The sequence below is a fragment of the Gorilla gorilla genome, chromosome 7, assembly GCF_029281585.2.
Source record: "Gorilla gorilla gorilla isolate KB3781 chromosome 7, NHGRI_mGorGor1-v2.1_pri, whole genome shotgun sequence".
In the NCBI taxonomy this organism is placed as follows: Eukaryota; Metazoa; Chordata; class Mammalia; order Primates; family Hominidae; genus Gorilla; species Gorilla gorilla.
The window spans coordinates 27,435,228-27,456,992 of NC_073231.2; the positions used below are offsets into that span (position 1 = coordinate 27,435,228).

Sequence of the window (21,765 nt, forward strand, 5' to 3'; positions counted from 1 at the left end):
AGAGTGTACTCCTACTTACAAATAAAAAAGGTAACTATAAAACAGCCTCATGCAGTTTTCCAGAAGAAGGCATTGTTATCAGAGGACATAGGAGTTGACAGCTCCATGTGTGTCTGCCCCTGAAGATCCTCCAACGCGACAAGATGTGGAGGTGAAAGACAGTGATATTGATGAACCTGTCCTTGTGTAGACCTAGGTTAATGTCTGTGTTTCTTTTTTTTTTTTTTTTTTTTGAGAAGGAGTCACACTCTGTCACCCAGGCTGGAGTGCAGTGGCGCAATCTCAGCTCACTACAACCTCTGCCTCCCAGGTTCAAGCGATTATCCTGCCTCAGCCTCAGCCTCCCGAGTAGCTGGGACTACAGGTGCCTGCCACCATGCCCAGCTAATTTTTTGTATTTTTAGTAGAGACAGGGTTTCACTGTGTTAGCCAGGATGGTCTCGATCTCCTGACCTTGTGATCCGCCTGCCTTGGCCTCCCAAAGTGCTGGGATTACAGGTGTGAGCCACTGCGCCCGGCCAATGTGTGTGTTTCTATCTTAGTTTTTAACAAAAAAAAATTTAAGTAAAAAAAAGTTTAAGTTAAAAATACAAAAATATTTATAGAATAAGAATATAAAGAAAGAACATTTTTTGTACAGCTGTACAGTTTTTAAGCTAAGTGTTAAAACGAGTGAAAAAGTTTTAAAAATTAAAAAGTTTATAAAGTAAAATAGTTACACAAAGTTAATACTGAAGGAAGAAAAAAAAATTTACAGATTTGGTGTAGCCTAAATGTACAGTGTTTATAAAGTCCATAGTAGTGTACAGGAATGTCCCAGGCCTTCACATTCACTCACCACTCACTGACTCACCCAGACAAGATCCAGTCCTGCAAGCTCCATTCATGGTAAGTGCCCTAGACAACTACATCATTTTTTTTAACCTTTTATACCATATTTTTATTGGGCCTTTTCTATGTTCACATGTTTAGGAACTCAAATACTTATCATAGTGTTACAATTGTCTACTAGTACAGGTTTGTAATCTAAGAGCAATAGGCTATATCACATAGCCTAGGGATGCAGTAGGCTATATCATCTAGGTTTGTGGAAGTACACTCTATGATGTTTGTACAATGACGCACTTCTCAGAATGAGTTCCCATCATTAACTGAGGCATGACTGTATTAGAATCAGAAATGAGAGAGAGCACATTACTACAGATTATACAGAAATAAAAAAATTATAAAAGAGTACTATGAAACCTGTACAACAAAAAATTAGGTACCTTAGATGAAAGGGACAAATTCCTAGAAAGACACAAACTACTGAAACTGAATCAAGATGAAAGAGACAATGTGAATAGACATATAGCAAGTAAAGATTTTGACTTATTTATCAAAAACTACTCCTAAAGAAAAGTCGTTTTCACAAGATGGCACTGAAAGCAAAGAAGGAAGCTCCTGCCCCTCCTAAAGCTGAAGTGATGCAAAGGTTTTGAAGGCCAAGAAGGCAGTGTAGAAAGGTGTCCACAGCCATGAAAAAAAGAATATCCATACATCACCCACCTTCCAGTGGCCCAAGATACTGAGACTCTGGAGAGCACCCCCAGGAGAAACAAGCTTGACCACTATGCTATCATCAAGCTTCCACTGACCACTGAGTACGCCATGAAGAAGATAGAAGACGACAACAACACACTTGTGTTCATTGTAGATGTTAAAACCAACAAGCACCAGATCAAACAGGTTGTGAAGAAGCTCTATGACGTTTATGTGGCCAAGGTTCAACACCCTGAGTAGGCCTGATGGAGAGAAGAAGGCATATGTTCGACTGGCTCCTGATTACCATGTCTTGGATGTTGCCAACAAAATTGGGATCATCTAAACTGAATCCAGCTGGCTAATTCTAAATACATGGATATGCTTTCACCAGAAAAACAAAGTTCAGGCTCAGATGCCTTTACCACTGAATGATACCAACCATTTCAAGAAGAATTAATACCAATTATTCAGAAACCCTTTTTAAAGACAGCAGAGGAAGGAGCACTTTCCAATTCATTGTATAAGGACAATATTACTGATATGGTTTGGCTGTGTCCCCACACAAATCTCATCTTGAATTCCCATAAGTTGTGGGAGGGATCCAATGGGAGGTAATCGAATCATGTGGGGCAGGTCTTTCCCTTGCAGTTCTCATGATAATGAGTAAGTCTCATAAGATCTGATGGTTATTATAAGGAGGAGTTTTCCTGCACAAGCTCTCTTTGCTTGCTGCCATCCATGTAAGACATGACTTGCTCCTCCTTGCCTTCCATCATTATTGTAAGACTTCCCCAGCCACGTAGAACTGTAAGTTCAATTAAACCTCTTTCTTTGTAAATTGCCCAGTCTTGGGAATGTCTTCATCAGCAGCACGAAAAAAAAAAAAAACTTATACAGTAAATTGGTACCAGTAGAGTGGGGAGCTGCTGAAAAGATACCTGAAAATATGGAAGCAACTTTGGAACTGCGTAACAGGCAGAGGTTGGAACAGTTTGGAGGGCTCAGACGAAGATAGGAAAATGTGGGAAAGTGTGGAACTTCCTAGAGACTTGTTGAATGGCTTTGACCAAAAGCCTAATAGTGATATGGACAATAAAGTCCAGGCTGAGATGATCTCAGATGGAGATGAGGAACTTATTGGGAACTGGAGCAAAGGTGACTCTTGTTATATTTTAGCAAAGAAAGCAAAGAGAGTGGTGGCATTTTGTCCCTTCCCTAGAGATCTGTGGAGCTTTGAACTGGGAAGAGGTGATTTAGGGTATGTGGCAGAAGAAATTTCTAGGCAGCAATGCATTCAAGGGGTGACTTGAGTGCTGTAAAAGGCATTCAGTTTTTTTGTTTATTTGTTTGTTTCTTTGTTTTTAACCAATGTTGCATTCCTAGGATAAAACTTACTTGGTCCTGGTATATAATTCTTTTTTTGTTTTGTTTTGTTTTTTTGTTTTTGAGACAGAGTCTTGCTCTGTTGCCCAGGCTGGAGTGCAGTGGCATGATCTCGGCTCACTGCAAGTCCGCCTCCTGGGTTCACACCATTCTCCTGCCTCAGCCTCCTGAGTAGCTGGGACTACAGGCACCCGCCACCATGCCTGGCTAATTTTTTCGTATTTTTAGTAGAGACGGGGTTTCACCGTGTTCGCCAGGATAGTCTCAATCTCCTGACCTCATGATCCACCTGCCTTGGCCTCCCAAAGTGCTGGGATTACACGCATGAGCCACTGCGCCTGGCCGGCATTCAGTTTTATAAGGGAACCAGAGCATGAAAGTTTGGAAAATTTGCAACCTGACAATGTGCTAGAAAAGAAAACCCATTTTCTGAGGAGAATTAAAGATGGCTGCATAAATTTGCATAAGTAACGAGGAGCTGAATCCCCAAGACAATGGGGAAAATGTCTCCAGGGCATGTCAGAGGTCATCATGGCAGCCCCTCCCATCACAGGCCCGAAGGCCTAGGAGAAAATAGTTTCCTGGTAGGAGTCCACGGTCTTGTGCTGTGTGGAGTCTAGGGACTTGGTGCCCTACATTCCAGCCACTCCAGCCGTGACTAAAAGGGGACAAGGTACAGCTTGGGCTGTTGCTTTAGAGGTGGAAGCCCCAAGCCTTGGCAGCTCCCACATGGTGTTAAGCCTGCAGGTGCACAGAAGTCAAGAATTGAGGTTTGGGAACCTCCACGTAGATTTCAGAAGATGTATGAAAATGCCTGGATGCCCAGGCAAAAGTTTGCTGTAGGGGCAGGGCCCTCATGGAGAACCTCTGCTAGGGCAGTGTGGAAGGGAAATGTGGCATCAGAGCCCCCACACGGAGTCCCTACTGGGGCACTGCCTAGTGGAGCTGTGAAAAGAGGGCCATTGTCCTTCAGACCCCAGAATGGTAGAACCGCTGATAACTTATACACCGTGCACCTAGAAAAGCTGCAGACACTCAACACCGGCACATGAAACCAGCCAGGAGAGGCGCTGTACCTTGCAATGCCACAGGGGCGGAGCTGCCCAAGACTATGGGAACCGCCTCTTGCATCAGTGTGACCTGGATGTAAGACAAGGAGTCAAACGAGATCATTTTGGAGCTTTAAGATCTGACTGCCCTGCTGGATTTCAAACATGCATGGGGCCTGTAGCCCTTTGTTTTCGACAATGTCACCCATTTGGAATGGATGTATTTATCCAATGCCTGTACCCCCATTATATCTAGGAAGTAACTAACTTGCTTTTGATTTTATAGGCTCATAGGCAGAAGGGACTTGCTTTGTCTCACATGAGACTTGACGGTGAACTTCCGAGCTAATGCTGAAATGAGTTAAGACTTTGGGGGACTGTTGGGAAGGCATGACTGGTTTTGAAATGTGAGGACATGAGATGTGGGAGGGGCCAGGGGTGATAGGGTTTGGATACATTCTCACCCAAATTTCATGTTGAATTCCCACATGTTGTGGGAGGGACCTGGTGGGAGGTATCTGAATCACAGGGGCAGGTCTTTCCCATGCTGTTCTCATTATAGTGAGTAAGTCTCATGATATCTGATGGTTATTATAAGGTGGAGTTTTCCTGTACAAGCTCTTTGCTTGCTGCCATCCAAGTAAGATGTGACTTGCTCTTCCTTGTCTTCTGCCATGATTGTGAGGCTTCTGCAGCCACATGGAACTGTTAAGTCCAATTAAACCTCTTTCTTTTGTAAATTGCCAGCTTTGGGTATGTCTTTATCAGCACTGTATAAACGGACTAATACAATTAGCTTAATATTAAGACCAGAAAAGGACCTCACAAAGAAAGAAAACTACAGACTAACGATTCTTATGAATATTGTTGCAAAAATTTGCAACAAAATACTAGCAAGTTGAATCCAAAAGCATACAAAAAGAATTATAGGCTGGGCACGGTGGCTCACGACTGTAATCCCAGCACTTTGGAAGGCTGAGGCAGGCAGATCACGAGGTCAGGAGATCTAGACCATCCTGGTTAACACGGTGAAACCCCGTCTCTACTAAAAAATACAAAAAATTAGCTGGGTGTGGTGGCAGGCGCCTGTAGTCCCTGCTACTCGGAAGGCTGAGGCAGGAGAATGGTGTGAACCCGGGAGGCAGAGCTTGCAGTGAGCCGAGATCGCGCCACTGCACTCCAGCCTGGGCAACAGAGTGAGACTCCATCTCAAAAACAAAAAACAAAACAAAACAAAAAAGAATTATATACCAGGACCAAATAAGTTTTATCCTAGGAATGAAAGGTTGGTTCAACATCCCAAAATAAATTGATGTAACAAATTATATCAATAGAATGAAAACCAAAAGTCACATGATTATCTCAAAAACACAGAGAAAGCATTTTACTAACTCCAACACCCTTTCATGATAAAAATCACAAAATAATCTAAGAATAAAAATGAACTTCCTCAACCTGATAAAGAATATCTACAAAAACCCAGAGCTAACATTATATTTAATGGTGAACAACTGAAAGATGTTCTCCAAAAAAGATATCTGTTTTCACTACTTTTATTCAATATGGTACTGGAGGCTCTAGCCAGGACAATTAGGTAAGAAAAAGAAATAAAAAGCATCCAGATTGGAAAAGAAAAGGTAAAACTTTCTCTATTTGCAAATTACATTTTCTTATATAGAGGAAATCCTAAGGAAGCCATTATAAAAACATTAAGAATAACAAACAAGTTCTGCAAGGTTATAGAATACAAGATCAATGTACAAAAATCAATTATATTTGTATACACTCACAATGAATCCTAAAATGAAATTAAGAAAAGGTTTTATCCACAATAGCATAAAAAAGTATTAAATATCTAGGAATAAGTTTAACAAAATCAACCCAAAATTTATAGTCTGCAAACTACGAAACATTATTTTAAAAATTAGTGATGATTTAAATAAATCAAAAAAACTCATGCTTTTGGATCAAAAGACTTCTCATTGTTAAGATGCCAGTAACCTCTAAACTGAGCAACAGGTGCAACACAATCCCTGTGAGAAACTCAGCTGATTTTAGAAATTGGCAAGCTGATCCTAAAATTAATATGGAATTTCAAAAAGCCCAGCATAAACAAAATAATTCTGGAAAAGGAAAACAAAAAAGAAAGATTCATACTTCCTGATGTCAAAACTCACTACAAGACTGTGTGGCACTGGAAAGAGGACAGATATAGATCAATGGAAAAGAATTGAGAGTCCAAAAATACACCCATACCTTTATGGTCAATTGGTTTTTGACAAGGATGCCAAGACCATTTAATGGGAAAAATCATCATTTCAACGAATGGCAACTGGATAGCCACATGCAAAAGAATGCAGTTGGATGCTTATCTGATGCCATTTACAAAAATTAACTGAAAATGCATCAAGAGTTAAAGTACAAAACTCTTAGGAGAAAACATGGGGATAAAGCTTCATAACCTTGGATTTGGCAAAGGATCAATAAGTATCTGTTGAATAGAAGAACCAGAAACTGTAGGAAACAGAAAACTTGAAGAACATGGAAAAGGAATGTTATTGATGAATTTTGAGATAATTTTTGTATATAGTATAGGGTAAGGAAAAGAGAGGTGTAAAGGATTAGAGATCAGTCTTAGAATGTACCTGGTGGACACAACTCTCCCAAAGGGCTATGTTCCCATTGCTGTGTGCCAATTGATTGATCATGAAGTTTGATGGTTGCAGCTGAGCTAGGTACAACCTGTGGGGACAAAGCAGGGACTGGCATGAGTGGCTTCCAGATCTCACCCATTACAAGATCAATCTCACATTCCATTCCCCCAAGCCTCCAAAATTAGACAGAACTTGCATCTTTCTCCCAGTTCTAAAACTCAACCATTTGTTTGTGCTCATCTTTGTCTCTTTGTCCCCATGCCCCCAGCCTGTGGCAACTACCATTCTACTTTCTGTTTCTATGAATTTAACTACTCTACATACTTCATATAAATGGAGACATACAGTATTTTATGGCTTTCTTGAGGCTGTCATATTTCAATTAGCATAAAATCATCACAATCCATCCATTCGGTACCATGCATTGGAATTTCATTCCTTTCCATTGTGTGTATATGTATTACATTTTGTTTATCCATTCATCTGTCAATGGGCACTTGGTTTGTGTTCACATTTTAGCTATTGTGAATAAAGCTGCTATGAACACGGGTGTACAAAATCTCTTTGAGCCCTTTCTTTCAATTCTTTTGGATATATACCCCAAGGTAAAATTGCTGTTTTCTTACAAGAGTTGTATAATTCTTATAGATCTTACATTTGGAGGCCACATATGAAAAGCTAACAGCTACCATCCTACTCAATAGTGAAAGACTAAAGGTTTTTTCTCCAAGATCAGGAACAAGACATGGAGGCCTCCTTTCATCACTTCTATATTATCAGGGTAATGCGGGGCCCACACAAAGAGTTAGAAAGTGTTCCCTCCAACTCAGTTTCTTGGAAGAATTTGAGAATTCATCTTAGTTCTTTAAATGTTTGGTAGACGTCATCATTGAAGCCAACTGGTCCTGGGCTTTTCTTTGCTGGGAAGTTTTGGATTATGGATTCTATCTCCTTACTATAGTTCTGTTCAAAATCTCTATTTCTTCATGATTGAATATTGGTAGGTAGTGTGTTTTTAGTAATTTACCAGTTTTATCAATGAGCTCTAGTTTGTTGACATGCAATTATTCATAGTATTTTTTATAATCCTTTGGATTTCTGTAAAGTTGTTTTAAATGTCCCCTCTTTCATTTCTGGTTTTGGTTATTTGAGTTTTCTGTCTTTTTTCTTAGTCCATCTAGGTAAAGGTTTGTACATTTTATGGATCTCTCTTAAGAGTCAACTTTCAGTTTCTTTGAGTTTCTCTGCAGTTTTTCTATTCTCTATTTCTGTTGTCTCTGATCTAATTTTTGCTGGTTTGGGCTTAGTTTGCTCCTCTTTTTTTTTTTTTTTTTTTTGAGACAGAGTCTCGCTCTGTTGCCCAGGCTGGAGTGCAGTGGTGCCATCTTGGCTCACTGCAAGCTCCACTTCCCAGGTTCATGCCATTCTCCCGCCTCAGCCTCCTGAGTAGCTGGGACTACAGGCACCCGCCACCATGCCCAGCTACGTTTTTTGTATTTTTATTAGAGACAGAGTTTCACTGTGTTAGGATGGTCTCTATCTCCTGACCTCGTGATCCGTCCGCCTCGGCCTCCCAAAGTGCTGGGATTACAAGCGTGAGCCACCACGCCCAGCTGTTTGCTCTTCATTTTCTACTTCATTATGTAAAAGGTAGATTGTTGATTTATTTCTTTTTTTAATGTGGTGAGCATTTACAGCTATCATTTTCCATTATAACACTGCTTTCATATCCTGTAAGTTATGGTATATTGTTTTCATTTGTCTCAAGATATTTTCTTTTGAAACATTTTTTTAATTTCCATAGGTTTGAGGGTACAGCTGTTTTTTTTTGTTGTTGTTGTTACATGGATAAGTTCTTTAGTGGTGAGTTCTGAGATTTTAGTGTGCCTGTCATCTGTCTCAAGATATTTTCTTTCTTTTTTGAGGGGGGTGGGGCCTCCCACAATCTGCCCACCTTGGCCTCCCAAAGTGCTGGGATTTTAGGCGTGAGCTACAGAGCTCAGCCTCCCAAGACATTTTCTAATTTCCCTTTTGATTTATTTTTTTACCCATTGGTTGTTTTAAAATGTGTTGTTTAGGCCGGGCGCAGTGGCTCATGCCTGTAATCTCAGCACTTTGGGAGGCTGAGGTGGGCAGATCATGAAGACAGGAGATCGAGACCATCCTGGCTAACACGGTGAAACCCCGTCTCTACTAAAAAATACAAAAAATTAATCGGACGTGGTGGCGGGTGCCTGTAGTCCTAGCTACACGGGAGGCTGAGGCAGGAGAATGGCGTGAACCTGAGAGGCGGAGCTTGCAGTGAGCCGAGATTGTGCCACTGCACTCCAGCCTGGACGACAGAGCCAGACTGTCTCAAAAAAAAAACAACAAAAAAAGTGTTGTTTAATTTTCACATATTTGCGGATTCTCCAGTTTTCCTTCTGCTATTGATTTATAATTTCCTTTTATTGTGATTGGAAAAGATAGTTTGTATTATTTCAATTTTTAAAATTGTATTAAGACGTGTTTTGTGGCCTAACACATAGTGTGTCCTGAGAATGTTTCATGTACCCTTGAGAAAAATGGACATTCTCCTGTGATTGGGCAGTGTTCACATACAAACAGACACACACACGCTTTTACTGATGAGGGTTATGTGATGCGTAAATTTTTTAAAAAGCAGGATACTGAATCAAATATTAAATAATGAACAGCAGGTTTAAAAAGGCACTTTACAAACTGTCCCCCAAAACAGCCTGCCAATGTCCCATGAAATACTAGAGTCAGAAAAAGATGAAAGAGCAGTATAGTTATTCAGGACAGGATTTCTGTGCAATAAATTACATTATAAAGACAAGTGAAAACCATTGGGGTCTGAGGATTAGCTGGTAGTAATGTACTGATGCTTACTGTCTGATATTGAGGATTGTATTGTGGTTATACGGGAGAATGTCCTTATTTGTTGGAAATATCCACTCAAGTGTTTAAGGGTGATGTGCATTCTGTGGGTAGCTTGCTCTCAGGTGGTTCAAAGTAAAGTGTATAGTATAATTTTTGCATCTTTTCTGTAACTGGGAGATTTTTTAAATTAGAAAGTTAAATTAGAAAAGGAGGAGCAGGGGGGCCGGGCGCCGTGGCTCACGCCTGTAATCCCAGCACTTTGGGAGGCCGAAGTGGGCGATCACCTGAGGTCAGGAGTTCAAGACCAGCCTGGCCAACATGGTGAAACCCCGTCTCTACTAAAAATATGCTGGGCGTGGTGGTGGGCACCTGTAATCCCAGCTACTCCAGAGGCTGAGGCAGGAGAATTGCTTAAACCCAGGAGGCGGAGGCTGCAGTGAGCTGAGATTGCACCACTGCACTCCAGCCTGGGCAACAAGAGCGAAACTCCATCTCAAAAAAAAAAAAAAAGAAAAGAAAGAAAAGAAAAAAAGAAAAGGAGGAGAAGGAGCAGGAGAGGAAGAAGGATGAGAAGGAGGTTGTTAAAAACAGCTTAGGCTGAGCTTAGTTTGACTGCTGCCAGGATTTAAAAGAGATCAAATGCAACCCCTTTCTACATAAAAGTCTCTAGTATTTGGTGACAGCTACTAGTGTCTGTTGAAGAACTAGTGTCTGTTCCTCAAACTCTGCGTTTCCTTTTTCTGCTCTCACAGTCCTATTTCCTTGTGTATTACCTGGCTTGTATCTTGTGACATGCTAGAGTCACCTGTTAGTTGTAGTAGTTCTCTGCAAATGAAGGTAGTCCCATTCCTTCCTTCCCAATTATTCCGTCTTTCTCTCCTGCCATAGTGCATTGGCTAGGACCCTGAGTTCATTGCCAAATGGATATGATCTGCAGGAACATGCTTGGAATTGGTCCTAATCATGGAAGGAACGCATTGAATATTCTACTATTTTAACCGATGTTAGCCATAGCTTTTATACATGCATTTAATCAGTTTAAGGAAGTTCTCTTCTGTTTTTAATGAGAATTATTAAATCATAAATGGAAGTCAAAGTTTGTCAAATGTTCTTTCTGCTTCCATTGACATGTTTATATAGTTTTTCTATTTCACGCTGTTAATATCATGAATAACATTAATTTTCAGATCTTAATCCAACTGTATTCCTGGAATAAACCCTACTTGCTCACAGTGTATTATCTTCTTGCAGAATTTAATTGGCTGTTGTTGAATTAAGGATTTTTACATCTGTATCTATAATAGATATTGATCAGTATTTTTCTTTTTTTGTAACTTCTGTCAGATTCTGGTATCAGAATGATGCTTGCCTTTTAAAACAGTGAAGAAGTTTTTTCCTCCTTCTTTATGTCCTGAAACAACTTGTCAACTGTTGGTGTTATTTCTTCCAAAAATATTTATAGAATTCATCAGTGAAATGACATGGGCCTGTAGTTTTCATCGTGTGAGCATTTAAACAATGAATTCCGCCGAGGTGGTGGCTCATGCCTGTAATCCCAGCAGTTTGGGAGGCCAAGGCGAGCAGATCACCTGAGATCAGGAGTTCGAGACCAGCCTGGCCAACATGGTGAAATCCCATCTCTACTAAAAATACAAAAAATTAGCCGGCCGTGGTGGTGGGTGCCTGTAATCCCAGCTTCTCAGGAGGCTAAGGCAGGAGAATCACTTGAACCCAGGAGGCGGAGGTTCCAGTGAGCTGAGGTTGCACCACTGCACCCCGGCCTGCATGACACAGCGAGACTCCGACTCAAAAAATAGCATAAATAAATAAATAAACAAACAAACAAATAAACAATGAATTCCAATTCATAGACAGCTTTAGGAATATTTAAATTATCTTTATTTCTTGTGGCTATTTTGCTAAGTAGTGTTTTTTAAGAAATTTGTCTATTTAAGTTGTCAAATTGATTGGCATAAAGTTATTCATAAGATCCCACGATTTTCCTTTTAATGGCTGTAGAGTCTGTAATAACATCCCATCATTAATTCTTGATATTGGTATTTCATGCTGTTGTTCTTTTTTTCTTTTAAAGTTTGGTTTATTACTTTTTTTTTTTTTTTTTCCTGAGATGGAGTTTTACTCTTGTTGCCCAGGCTGGAGTGCAGTGGCGTGATCTCGGCTCACTGCAACCTCGGTCTCCCGGGTTCAAGCGATTCTCCTGCTTCAGCCTCCGGAGTAGCTGGGATTACAGGCATGCACCACCATGCCTGGCTAATTTTGTATTTTTAGTAGAGATGGGGTTTCTCCATGCTGGTCCGGCTGGTCTCAAACTCCAGACCTCAGGTGAATCGCCTGCCTCGGCCTCCCAAAGTGCTGGGATTACAGGCATGAGCCACCTCGTCCGGCCAGTTTATTACTTTTATTAATTTTGTTGATCATTTCTGAGAAACAACTCTTAGCTTGTTGATTCCTTTTATTGTTTGAATTCTATTTCATTGATTTCAGTCTTATTATTTCCTTGTCATCTTGTTACTACCTTTGAGTTTAATTTATACATATTTTACGGGTAAGTAATGCAGACCTCTGAGTCATTGATTTTGATACCATTCTTTTTTTAATCCTTAAGAACTTTACTGAGATATACTTTATATATGATGTAATTCTTTCCTTTAAATGTATTTATAGAAGTGTATAACCCTCAATAAAATCAATTTTTGAAGATTTTCATCATCATCCCCAAAAGAAACTCCAGGCCAGGCACGGTGGCTCACGCCTGTAATCCCAGCACTTTGGGAGGCCGAGGTGGGTGGATCACGAGGTCAGGAGTTCAAGACCAGCCTGGTCAACATGGTGAAACCCTATCTGTACTAAAAATACAAAAATGAGCCGGGCGTGCTGGCAGGTGCCTATAGTCCCAGCTACTCGGGAGGCTGAGACAGGAGAATCACTTGAACCCGGGAGGCAGGGGTTGCAGTGAACCGGGATCATGCCACTGCATTCCAGCCTAGGCGACAGAGCAAGACACCAATTAAAAAAAAAAAAAGAAATATTTTGAATTCTCTTTTGATTTCATCCATGAACTATGAGTTATTTATAAGTATGTTGCTTAATATTCACATTTTTGGAGTCCTCCTAGATATTGTTATTGCTTAACACTTTAATTTCATTGAGATCAGAGAACATATTTTATATAATTTTGTTTTAAATGTATTTAGATTTGTTTTATAGTTCACAATGTGGTCTATCTTGGTGAAGTACCATGTTCATAGAAAAGATGGAATCTCCCATAGATGTTGCATATATGCTCTATAAATGTCAGTTAAGTCAAGGTGGTTGACAATGTTCAGATCTGTTATTTTACTGTTTTCATCTGATCGTTCTCAGTTGCTGACAAGGGGGTGACATGATCTCCCTTTAATCCTTTTGAGCGTTGCTTCATGTATTTTAAAGCTCTACTGTTAGACATATACACATTTATGATTATTATGCCTTCTGATGAATTCATTTTTTTTTCTTTTTTGAGACGGAGTCTTGCTCTGTTGCCAGGCTGGAGTGCAATGGCACAATCTCTGCTCACTGCAACCTCCGAATCCCTGGTTCAAGCGATTCCCCTGCCTCAGCCTCCCCAGTAGCTGAGATTACAGGCAAATGCCACCACACCCAGCTAATTTTTGTATTTTTAGTAGAGATGGGGTTTCACCATGTTGGTCAGGATGGTCTTGATCTCCTTGACCTCATGATATGCCCGCCTCAGCCTCCCGAAGTGCTGGGATTACAGGGATGAGCCACTGCGCCCAGCCTGAATTCACTTTTAACACTAAAAATAGTACCTTAAAAAAAAAATCTCTACTAATAGCAAGTGAAAACCTGACAACGAGCTCCTGGTGACTCTGGACCTGGACAGTGCTCAGCCTTCTGTTCAGCTGTTCTTCCCACCTCTCACATGAAACATAGTCTATGAAAGGCTGAGGACGTCACATCCGCATTAGTGCAGGCTTCCTAGAACCCATGTTACTCATTCATCCAAGGAGGGCACGTCGGCGCCTGGTAGAAACACTGCAAGGAATCGTGGGGTATCAAGAAAAAGGCACTACCCTCCCTTTCCTTAGGACAGTTCCAGTTCCTAGGGAGATGAGGCACAGCCATCAATAACCCGAGTCACGAGGGGCTGCCCAGGCAGAGGTGACAAATGCCATTGATGGCAGGGACACCGGTAGACATAGAGGGAAAGGTCCACATAGAGGGAAAAGTCCACCCAGGCAGGTTCCTAGGCAGATACGAAGTCAAGGCAGTGGGGGAGGGGAGTCAAAACAAGTGATGCTGGGACACAGCTCTGAGGTTTGTGGGCGTCTGACTGAGGGAGATGGAAGGAGAGGTCAGAGAAGTGAGGTTCTCAGTTCACAGATTTGGGCTCATGGGGGTGTGAGGTTGTGTGTGTGTGTGTGTGTGTGTGTGAGAGAGAGAGAGAGAGGGAGAGAGAGAGAAAGAGAGCAAGAGAGAGAGGTCTTGTTCCAGGTCTTCTCCTCCACAGACTCTCCTGACCCTGCCCTGCCTCTTCCTGAGATGAGTCATTCACCGGGGGTTTCCTTGCCTTGTTCCTCTTGGATTAGCATTGTGTTAGGCTGCTTCAGAGGCAAGTTTGATATTCACACTGTGATTTCCTCTCTCCGGCATACACACCCTAAAAAATGCCTTATTGATCTTAAAATGAGCAACTCAGAATTGTTCTGAGGTTGGCTGTGGTCGGAAATCTGCTTCCTTTGAGTCATTCGTGGCTTTTTTCTTTGTTCTTTTGGTATAAAAAGACCCCTGGGTTAAGAAGCTCATGTTGAAATCTGAACCGTAATGTAGCTGGTGGGGCCTGTTGGGGTTTGAGGTAGATCCCTCATGAAAGGCTTGGTGCCATAACCGCCCCCTCCCCCATTCCCCCAGGAGCTGTCAATCTTAGTTCCCATGAGACTTGGTTGTTAGAATGAACCTGGCCCCTCCCCGCCCCCCTTCCGGATCTCATCCCCCTCCCACTGCCATCCTCCCCACCCCTTCCCCTGATGGGCAGAATCCAGCTGTCCTTCCCCTTCACCACCAGTGGAAGTTTCCTGAGGCCTCACCAGAGGCAGATGCTGGTGGCATGCTTCTTGTACAGCCTGCAGAACCATGTGCCAAATAAGCCTCTTTTAAAATTATCCAGCCTCAAGTTTTCTTTTTTTTTTTTTTTTCTTTTCCGAAACGGAGTCTCCCTCTGTCGCCCAGGCTGGAGTGCAGTGGCGTGGTCTCGGCTCACTGCAAGCTCCGCCTCCCAGGTTCACGCCATTCTCCCGCCTCAGCCTCCCGAGTAGCTGGGATTACAGGCGGCCACCACTACGCCTGGCTAATTTTTTGTATTTTTAATAGAGATCGGGGGTTTCACCGTGTTGGCCAGGATCGTCTCGATCTCCTGACCTCGTGATCCGCCCGCCTCGGCCTCCCAGAGTGCTGGGATTACAGGCGTGAGCCACCGCGCCTGGCCTCAAGTATTCTTTTATAGCCACACCAACGGACTGTGACATTTCCAAAACCACCAAATTCAGATGTTTCACCTTGTCTATACAGGTGAGCCCTACATCCACCTGGAATCGCACTAGCCTGTCAAAAAGAAAGCCATTTAATAAGCGTATTAAAAATAAGAGTCAAACGTGGGTTCCACCTAACATAAACTGATGTTTAAAACATAAATTCTGTAATTATTTGGAGATTTCAAAATGCTATTGGATTCCTGGATTTTGTTTAGTTTGTTAAACAAAAACACGTAAAATTTCCTGACACTTGTAAGACTGGTTTATCCTTCAGGTACTTAGCTTTCGTTTTGCTTTTCCTTAACATAGAAGGAATCTGGATGAGAACAATTGGTAGAGCCTTAATGAACTTGAAAGAGAACTGAAGGCATTGGCATTTTTCCAGACTGAGTGATTGCTTTCACAGGAAACGCTGCCTCCTGAAGGAAGGGCGTGCCCCGCTCCTGGCTGCCTGCCTCGTGGTGGTCAATTCGCTGCCCTGTACCTGTTGATGCGCAAGAAAGTGGCTGGAAGGAAACTGCTGCCGGTGTGCTCAGTGGACTCGAAACGGAAGACAACGAGCAGAGGAGAGAAAGTTACTTTTTCCTGCCGGGCTGCGTGTTTAACCAATTTGTCCAAGAAAAGAAGGATGGAGGGCCGGGCGCGGTGGCTCACGCCTGTAATCCCAGCACTTTGGGAGGCCGAGGCGGGCGGATTTGGCTAACACAGTGAAACCCCGTGTCTACTAAAAATACAAAAAATTAGCCGGGCGTGGTGGCAGGAGCCTGTAGTCCCAGCTACTCGGGAGGCTGAGGCAGGAGAATCGCTTGAACCAGGAAGGCGGAGCTTGCAGTGAGCCGAGATCGCGCCACTGCACTCCAGCCTGGGCGACAGAGCGAGACTACGTTTCAAAAAAAAAAAAAAAAAAAAAAAGAGAAGAAAAGAAGGATGGGGGTGGGGAGGGAATCAGGGAGTGGGGAGAATGGCGCTCCCCTTCACGCAGCTGGTGTGGCTCGGAGTTGGCTTGGAAGTTTACACACTTGAGCTCTATCGATTCCGAAACTTCCCGATACATCGTGAGGTGTGGGCAGGAGGGAGACGCGCCAGGCAGCCGCCAACGGGGTGGAATCCCCGGGCCCAGCCTCCTGCGGGAGGGGGCTCTGCTCCCTCCAGGCCCCGGTCGCTCCTGCCTGGCCCCGGGGACCCCGTTCTTCCTCCGACTCCGACGACGGGCTCCTCCTGCCCGGACATGCCCCGCCACAAGTGACCCGGGCCAGGCACCCCCGCCGCGTCCCCCTCTCTCCCTGCCCCCTCCCGGTGCCAGGCGCGCTTTTCCCCAGGCAGGACCGTGGTGGGGACTCACCTGCAGCAGGACCCCGACGACGACAAACTTGAAGGTCTTGTGGACCCGGAGCCGAGGGATGGCTTCCCGCGCCGGCCTGTGTCCTGGGGCGCGCCCTGCCCGGGCCCGGGCACTGGGTCCGTGCTGTCCCATGGGGGTAGGGAGCGCTCCTCGGCCCCCGCCTCGTGCTTCAATCCTCCCCGCGGAAGAGCCCCACACTTTGCTGGGTGTGGCCGCGGCTGCCTCTGTCCCACTCGCTGCGCTCCCGGGATTCGGAGTCACTGCCAGGAACGCACCTAGCTTTATTCCAGCTGGTGGTGGCGCCATCCTGCCAGGTCAATCCAAGAAGCAGCGTGCTTGGCTATGACAAGACAGAACTTCGCATTCGGAGTTCAGGGCATCCCTGACCCCGCCCCCTTTTCGGGGGCACCTGCGGCTCCTGTTGGCTAACCCTGAACTTCCTTCCTCTGTGACCGCCCTCGCCGCTCTCAGCTTCTGTTCCTCAACCACGGCCGCCGCGTGGATGCCGTTGCATTCGGAGTCGTTTTGCCACTTGGTCCCACCGCGAGGCTTCTCGGTCGGGAGTCGACCTCAGCCTTTCTGTGACCGAGTTCCTGGCACCCAGCAGGCGCTCGGTGGACGGATGGGTGGCGGAATGAAGGACACAGAGGCCACCGTGGGCCTCTAAGAGGCTTTTACGGCCTCCTCCGTCACTACCGGGCGAGTGATTCAGCCTGCCCTTTTTTTTTTTTTTTTTTTTTGAGATGGAGTCAAGCTCTGTCGCCCAGGCTGGAGTGCAGTGGCACGATCTCGGCTCACTGCAACCTCCGCCTCCCAGGTTCAAGCGATTTTCCTGCCTCAGCCTCCTGAGTAACTGGGATTACAGGTGCCCGCCACCACGTCCGGCTAATTTTTTTCTATTTTTAGTAGAGACGGGGTTTCACTGCTTTGGCCAGGCTGGTCTCGAGCTCCTGATCTCGTGATCCGCCCGCTTCGGGCTTCCAAAGTGCTGGGATTACAAGCGTGAGCCACCGTGCCCGGCTCATCCTGCTTTTGGTTTCAGGTCTCCATGCCAGTGAAATGTCACCCCAACTCCACCGTCCCTGGTGTCAGGCAAGCCCGAGGGACCCAATTCTGCCTTTCTTCTGGATTTTCCTAACCTGTTAAGAGTCTTGAAAGTCCTTAAACCACGGGAGACTACCTGGCACATGACACGGGATGAGACTTGGTGGGGGTCCCACGGGGGACAGGTCCTTCCAGCGGTTCCTCTGCACCCAGCGCTGCACGGGTCAGGGGCGCGGGTAATCAGCCTCCCGAAAGCCACGCGAGTCACCGTCCTGCCTGCGAAGAACTCCCAGGGCGACCTTGGGGCTGAGGAGTGGGTAAGAGAAAGGGGGCGCTGATTGATGTTCATTTTTCTCCATATTTTAATGGTGTTCCGGTACCATTTGTTGAAAAGACTCTTTTCGACCGGGCGCGGTGGCTCACGCCTGTAATCCCAGCACTTTGGGAGGCCGAGGCGGGCGGATCACCTGAGGTCAGGAGTTCGAGACCAGCCTGACCGACATGGAGAACCCAGCCTCTACTAAAAATACAAAATTAGCGGGTCGTGGTGGCGGATGCCTGTAATCCCAGCTACTCGGGAGACTGAGGCAGGAGAATCGCTTGAACCCGGGAGGCGGAGGCTGCCGGGAGCCGAGATGGAGCCATTGCGCTCCAGCCTGGGCCACAAGAGGGAAACTCCGTCTCAAAAAAAAAAAAAAAGACTTTTTTTCCTTATCCAATAGCCTTATCACTTTTGTTGAAATTAAATTGACCATATATATGTATGTGTCCATTTCCGGACTCTATTCTGTTCCGTTTATTTATTTGGCTATTCTCATGCTAATTACCACATTGTCCTAATTATGAGCTGTATAGTCAGCCTTGAAATCAGGCAGTTCAAGTCCTCCCCCTACTCCCCACCTCCCAAATGGTTTGCATTTCCGTATATATTAAATATAGAATAATTTTTTTCAATTAAAAAAGCCTACTGGAATTTTAATTGGGATTGCATTGAATGTAGAGATGAATGAGAATAGTTGACATTTTAACAATTTTGAGTCTTTCAATCCATGAAACTTATTTATTTATTTAGATATTTGTTACTTAAGCTTGGCAATATTTTGCAAACTTTCCATGTACAAATCTTTCATATCTTTTGTAAGTATGTTTCTAACTATTTTTGTTACTATTGCTAATAGAATTGATTTAGCTTCCCTTATTTTCAAATTGTTTGTTGCAACTATACAGAAATACAGTTGATTTTTATCCATCTGCCTTGTATGCTATGATACTGCTAAATTGATATATTTCTAGTTTTTTTTATAGATTATTTAGGATTTTCTATGTAAGCAATCCTATTGTCAGTAACTAAAAACTGTCACAGTTCTTCCTTTCCCATCTTTATTCCTTTTATTCATCTTTGTTGCTGAATTGCCCTGGATAGGATTTCCAGTACAATGTTAAATAGAAATAGTTAAAGCAGACATGCTTATCTTATTCCATATCTTAGAACACATCTAGTTAATCACCATTAGATATGATGTTAGTTATAGTTTCCTCATAGATGCCTGCTGTAGTTTGAATGTCCTCTCCAAAACTCATGTTGAATTTTTTTTTTTTTTTTTTTGAGACAGAGTCTCACTCTTTTGGCCAGGCTGGAGTGCAGTGGCCTGATCTCGGCTCATTGCAACCTCCACCTCCTGGGTTCAAGCAATTCTCCTGCCCCAGCCTCCCCAGTAGCTGGGACTACAGGCACATGCTGCCGTGCCCGGCTAATTTTTGTATTTTCAGTAGAAACGGGGTTTCACCGTGTTGCCCAGGCTGGTCGCAAACTCCTGAGCTCAGGCAACCTGCCTGCCTTGGCTTCCCAAGGTGCTGGGATTACAGGCTTGAGACACCATGCCTGCCAATTTTTTTTTTTTTTTAGATGAGTCTCGCTGTGTTGCCCAAGCTAGACTGAAGTGGAGCTATCTTGGCTCACTGCAACCTCTGTCTCTGGGTTCAAGCGATTTTCCTGCCTCAGCCTCCCCAGTAGCTGGTATTACAGGCATGCACCACCACCACACCCAGCTAATTTTTGTATTTGTAGTAGAGACGGGATTTCACCATGTTGACCAGGGAGGTGGGGCCTTTAAGAGGTGATTTAGCTTATGAGGGCTCCATCTTCATGAATGGATTAACGCTATTGTCTCAGGACTGGGTTAATTTTCATGCGAGTGGGTTCCTGATAAAAAAATAATGAGTTTGGCATGATTTCCTCCCTCTCTCTCGCCTAGGCCTGCTTCGGCCTTCTGCTCTTCTGTTGTGTGGTGACCCTCACCAGAGGACAGTTTCATGCTCTTGGACTTCCCAGCCTCAAGAACTGTAAGAAATGAATTTCTTTATAAGTTGCCCAGTCTGTGGTATTTGGTTATAGCAGCAGGAAATGGAGTAAGACAATGCCCTTTATCAGATCAAATTCCCTTTCATTTCTACTTTGCTGTTTTTACCATTAATAGAATGTGAAATATAACAATAAACAATAACGTTTGACACATTGAAACGTATCAAATATTATTTTTTGGCATCTATTGAGATGATTATATTGTTTTTCTCTTTTATGCTATTCAAATGTTTAATCAAATTGACTTTCAAATGTTGCATCTACCTTGAATTCCTGGGTTAAATTTCACTTGTCATGATGTATTATCTTTTTAACATATTGCTAGGTTTGATTTGCTAATACTTTCTTAAGCATATTTTTGTGTCTGTATTCATGAGAGATATTGATTTATCATTGTCTTTTTCTGTAATGTCTTTCTAAGTTTGGGTATACTCATTATTCTGGCTTTATAAAATAAACTCAGTTTCCTGAGAGTCTTATAAGATTGGCATTATTTCTTCTTTCAATGTTGGATACCATTCACCAGTAACACCATCTAGACTTGGTGATAATTTTTGTTGTTTTTCTTTTGGGGTATGTATGTGTCTGAAGGTTTTTGATAATAAATTCAAATCCTATAATATGAGTTTTTCAGATTTTCTATTATTTTATATGTCTCTTGTGGCAAGTAAAAATTTTCAAGTCATTTGTCTCTTTTATCTGAGTTCTTAAATATATTGGCATAAAGTTGCTCACAATATTCCCTTATTATCCTTAGCAATCATAGTGATGTCCTCTCTTTTATTTTGATAACTTAGTTTTGTCTCTCTCTCTTTGATGAGTTTCGCTAATGATTTATTATTCTTTTCAAATAGCCATAATGTCTATGTTAACTTTATTACTTTCAGGGTTTTTCTATTTTCTATTCTATAGATTTTCTCTCATTATTGCCTTTCTTATACTTATTCTGGGTTTATATTGCTCTTTTTTTTTTTTTTCTAATTTTTTTGAGACAGAGTCTCGCTCTGTCGCCCAGGCTGGAGTGCAGTGGCATGATCTTGGCTCACTGCAACCTCTGCCTCCCAGGTTCAAGCGATTCTCCTGCCTCAGCCTCCCGAGTAGCTAGGACTATAGGCACCTGCCACCATGCCCGGGTAATTTTTTTTTTTTTTTTTGGTATTTTTAGTAGAGACAGGGTTTCACCACGTTAGCCAAGATGGTCTCAATCTCCCGACCTTATGATCCGCCCGCCTCAGCCTCCCAAAGTGCTGGGATTACAGGAGTGAGCCATTGTTCCCAGCCTGCTCTTCTTTCTTTAGCTTTTAAGTGGAAACCTAGATCATTGATTTCTATCCTTTTTTGTTTACTAATACGAGCACTCATACTCTCTATGTCCTGCTGTAGTTATGTCCTACAAATTTTGATATTTTGCATCATCATTTAGTTTGAAATATTTTCTGATTTCTACAGGCTTTCTTCTCTGACCCATAGTGGTTTAAACTGCAAATATGAAAGTCTTTTTTGTATGTCTTATTGGCTTCTAATTCAATTTCACTGCAACTAAAGAAAGTTTTCTGTATGATTTCAATCCTTTTAAATTTATTAAGACTCTTCGTAGGCCCAGAATAGGGTCTACCTTAGTAAACATACTATGTGCACTCGAAAAGAATGAACATTCTACAGTTGTTGGGTATAGTATTCTATGAATGTTTATTAGGTCAAGGTGGTTGATAATTTTTTCAGATTGTCTGTGACTTCATTGATTTTTCTTTTTTTTTTTTTTTTGACAGTCTTGCTCTGTTGCCCAGGCTAGAATGCAGAGGCACCATCTTGGCTCACTGCAACCTCTGCCTACCGGGTTCAAGTGATTCTCCTGCCTCAGCCTCCCGAGTAGCTGGGATTACAGGCACCTGCCACCATGCCCAGCTAATTTTTGTATTTTCAGCAGAAACGAGGATTTACCATGTTGACCAGGCTGGTCTTGAACTCCTGA

The 21,765-nt window shown here is 43.1% G+C and overlaps 1 protein-coding gene, 1 long non-coding RNA gene and 1 pseudogene across 3 annotated transcripts in view; 2 read left to right on the forward strand and 1 right to left on the reverse strand.

Moving 5' to 3' along the window:
* TNFRSF10A (TNF receptor superfamily member 10a) overlaps nucleotides 1–16,953 on the reverse strand; it is a 35,249-nt gene extending 18,296 nt beyond the window's left edge. The window contains exons 1-2 of the mRNA XM_004046777.5: nucleotides 16,388–16,953; nucleotides 6,602–6,698 (exon numbers count right to left, since the gene is read on the reverse strand). Of these exons, the coding sequence (XP_004046825.3) occupies nucleotides 6,602–6,698; nucleotides 16,388–16,693 (403 nt within the window). The 5' untranslated portion in view covers nucleotides 16,694–16,953. The remainder of the gene's footprint in view (nucleotides 1–6,601; nucleotides 6,699–16,387) is intronic.
* LOC101142775 (large ribosomal subunit protein uL23-like) lies at nucleotides 1,416–1,867 on the forward strand (annotated as a pseudogene).
* On the forward strand, nucleotides 15,993–20,272 carry LOC134759069 (uncharacterized). Of its 2 annotated transcripts, XR_010134939.1 has the most exons (3): nucleotides 17,075–17,252; nucleotides 17,430–17,748; nucleotides 19,687–20,272. It is a non-coding gene; the product is annotated as an uncharacterized lncRNA (long non-coding RNA). The 2 variants fall into 2 exon arrangements; XR_010134938.1 differs by having other exon boundaries at nucleotides 15,993–17,748.
* The last annotated feature ends 1,493 nt before the right edge of the window (nucleotides 20,273–21,765 follow it).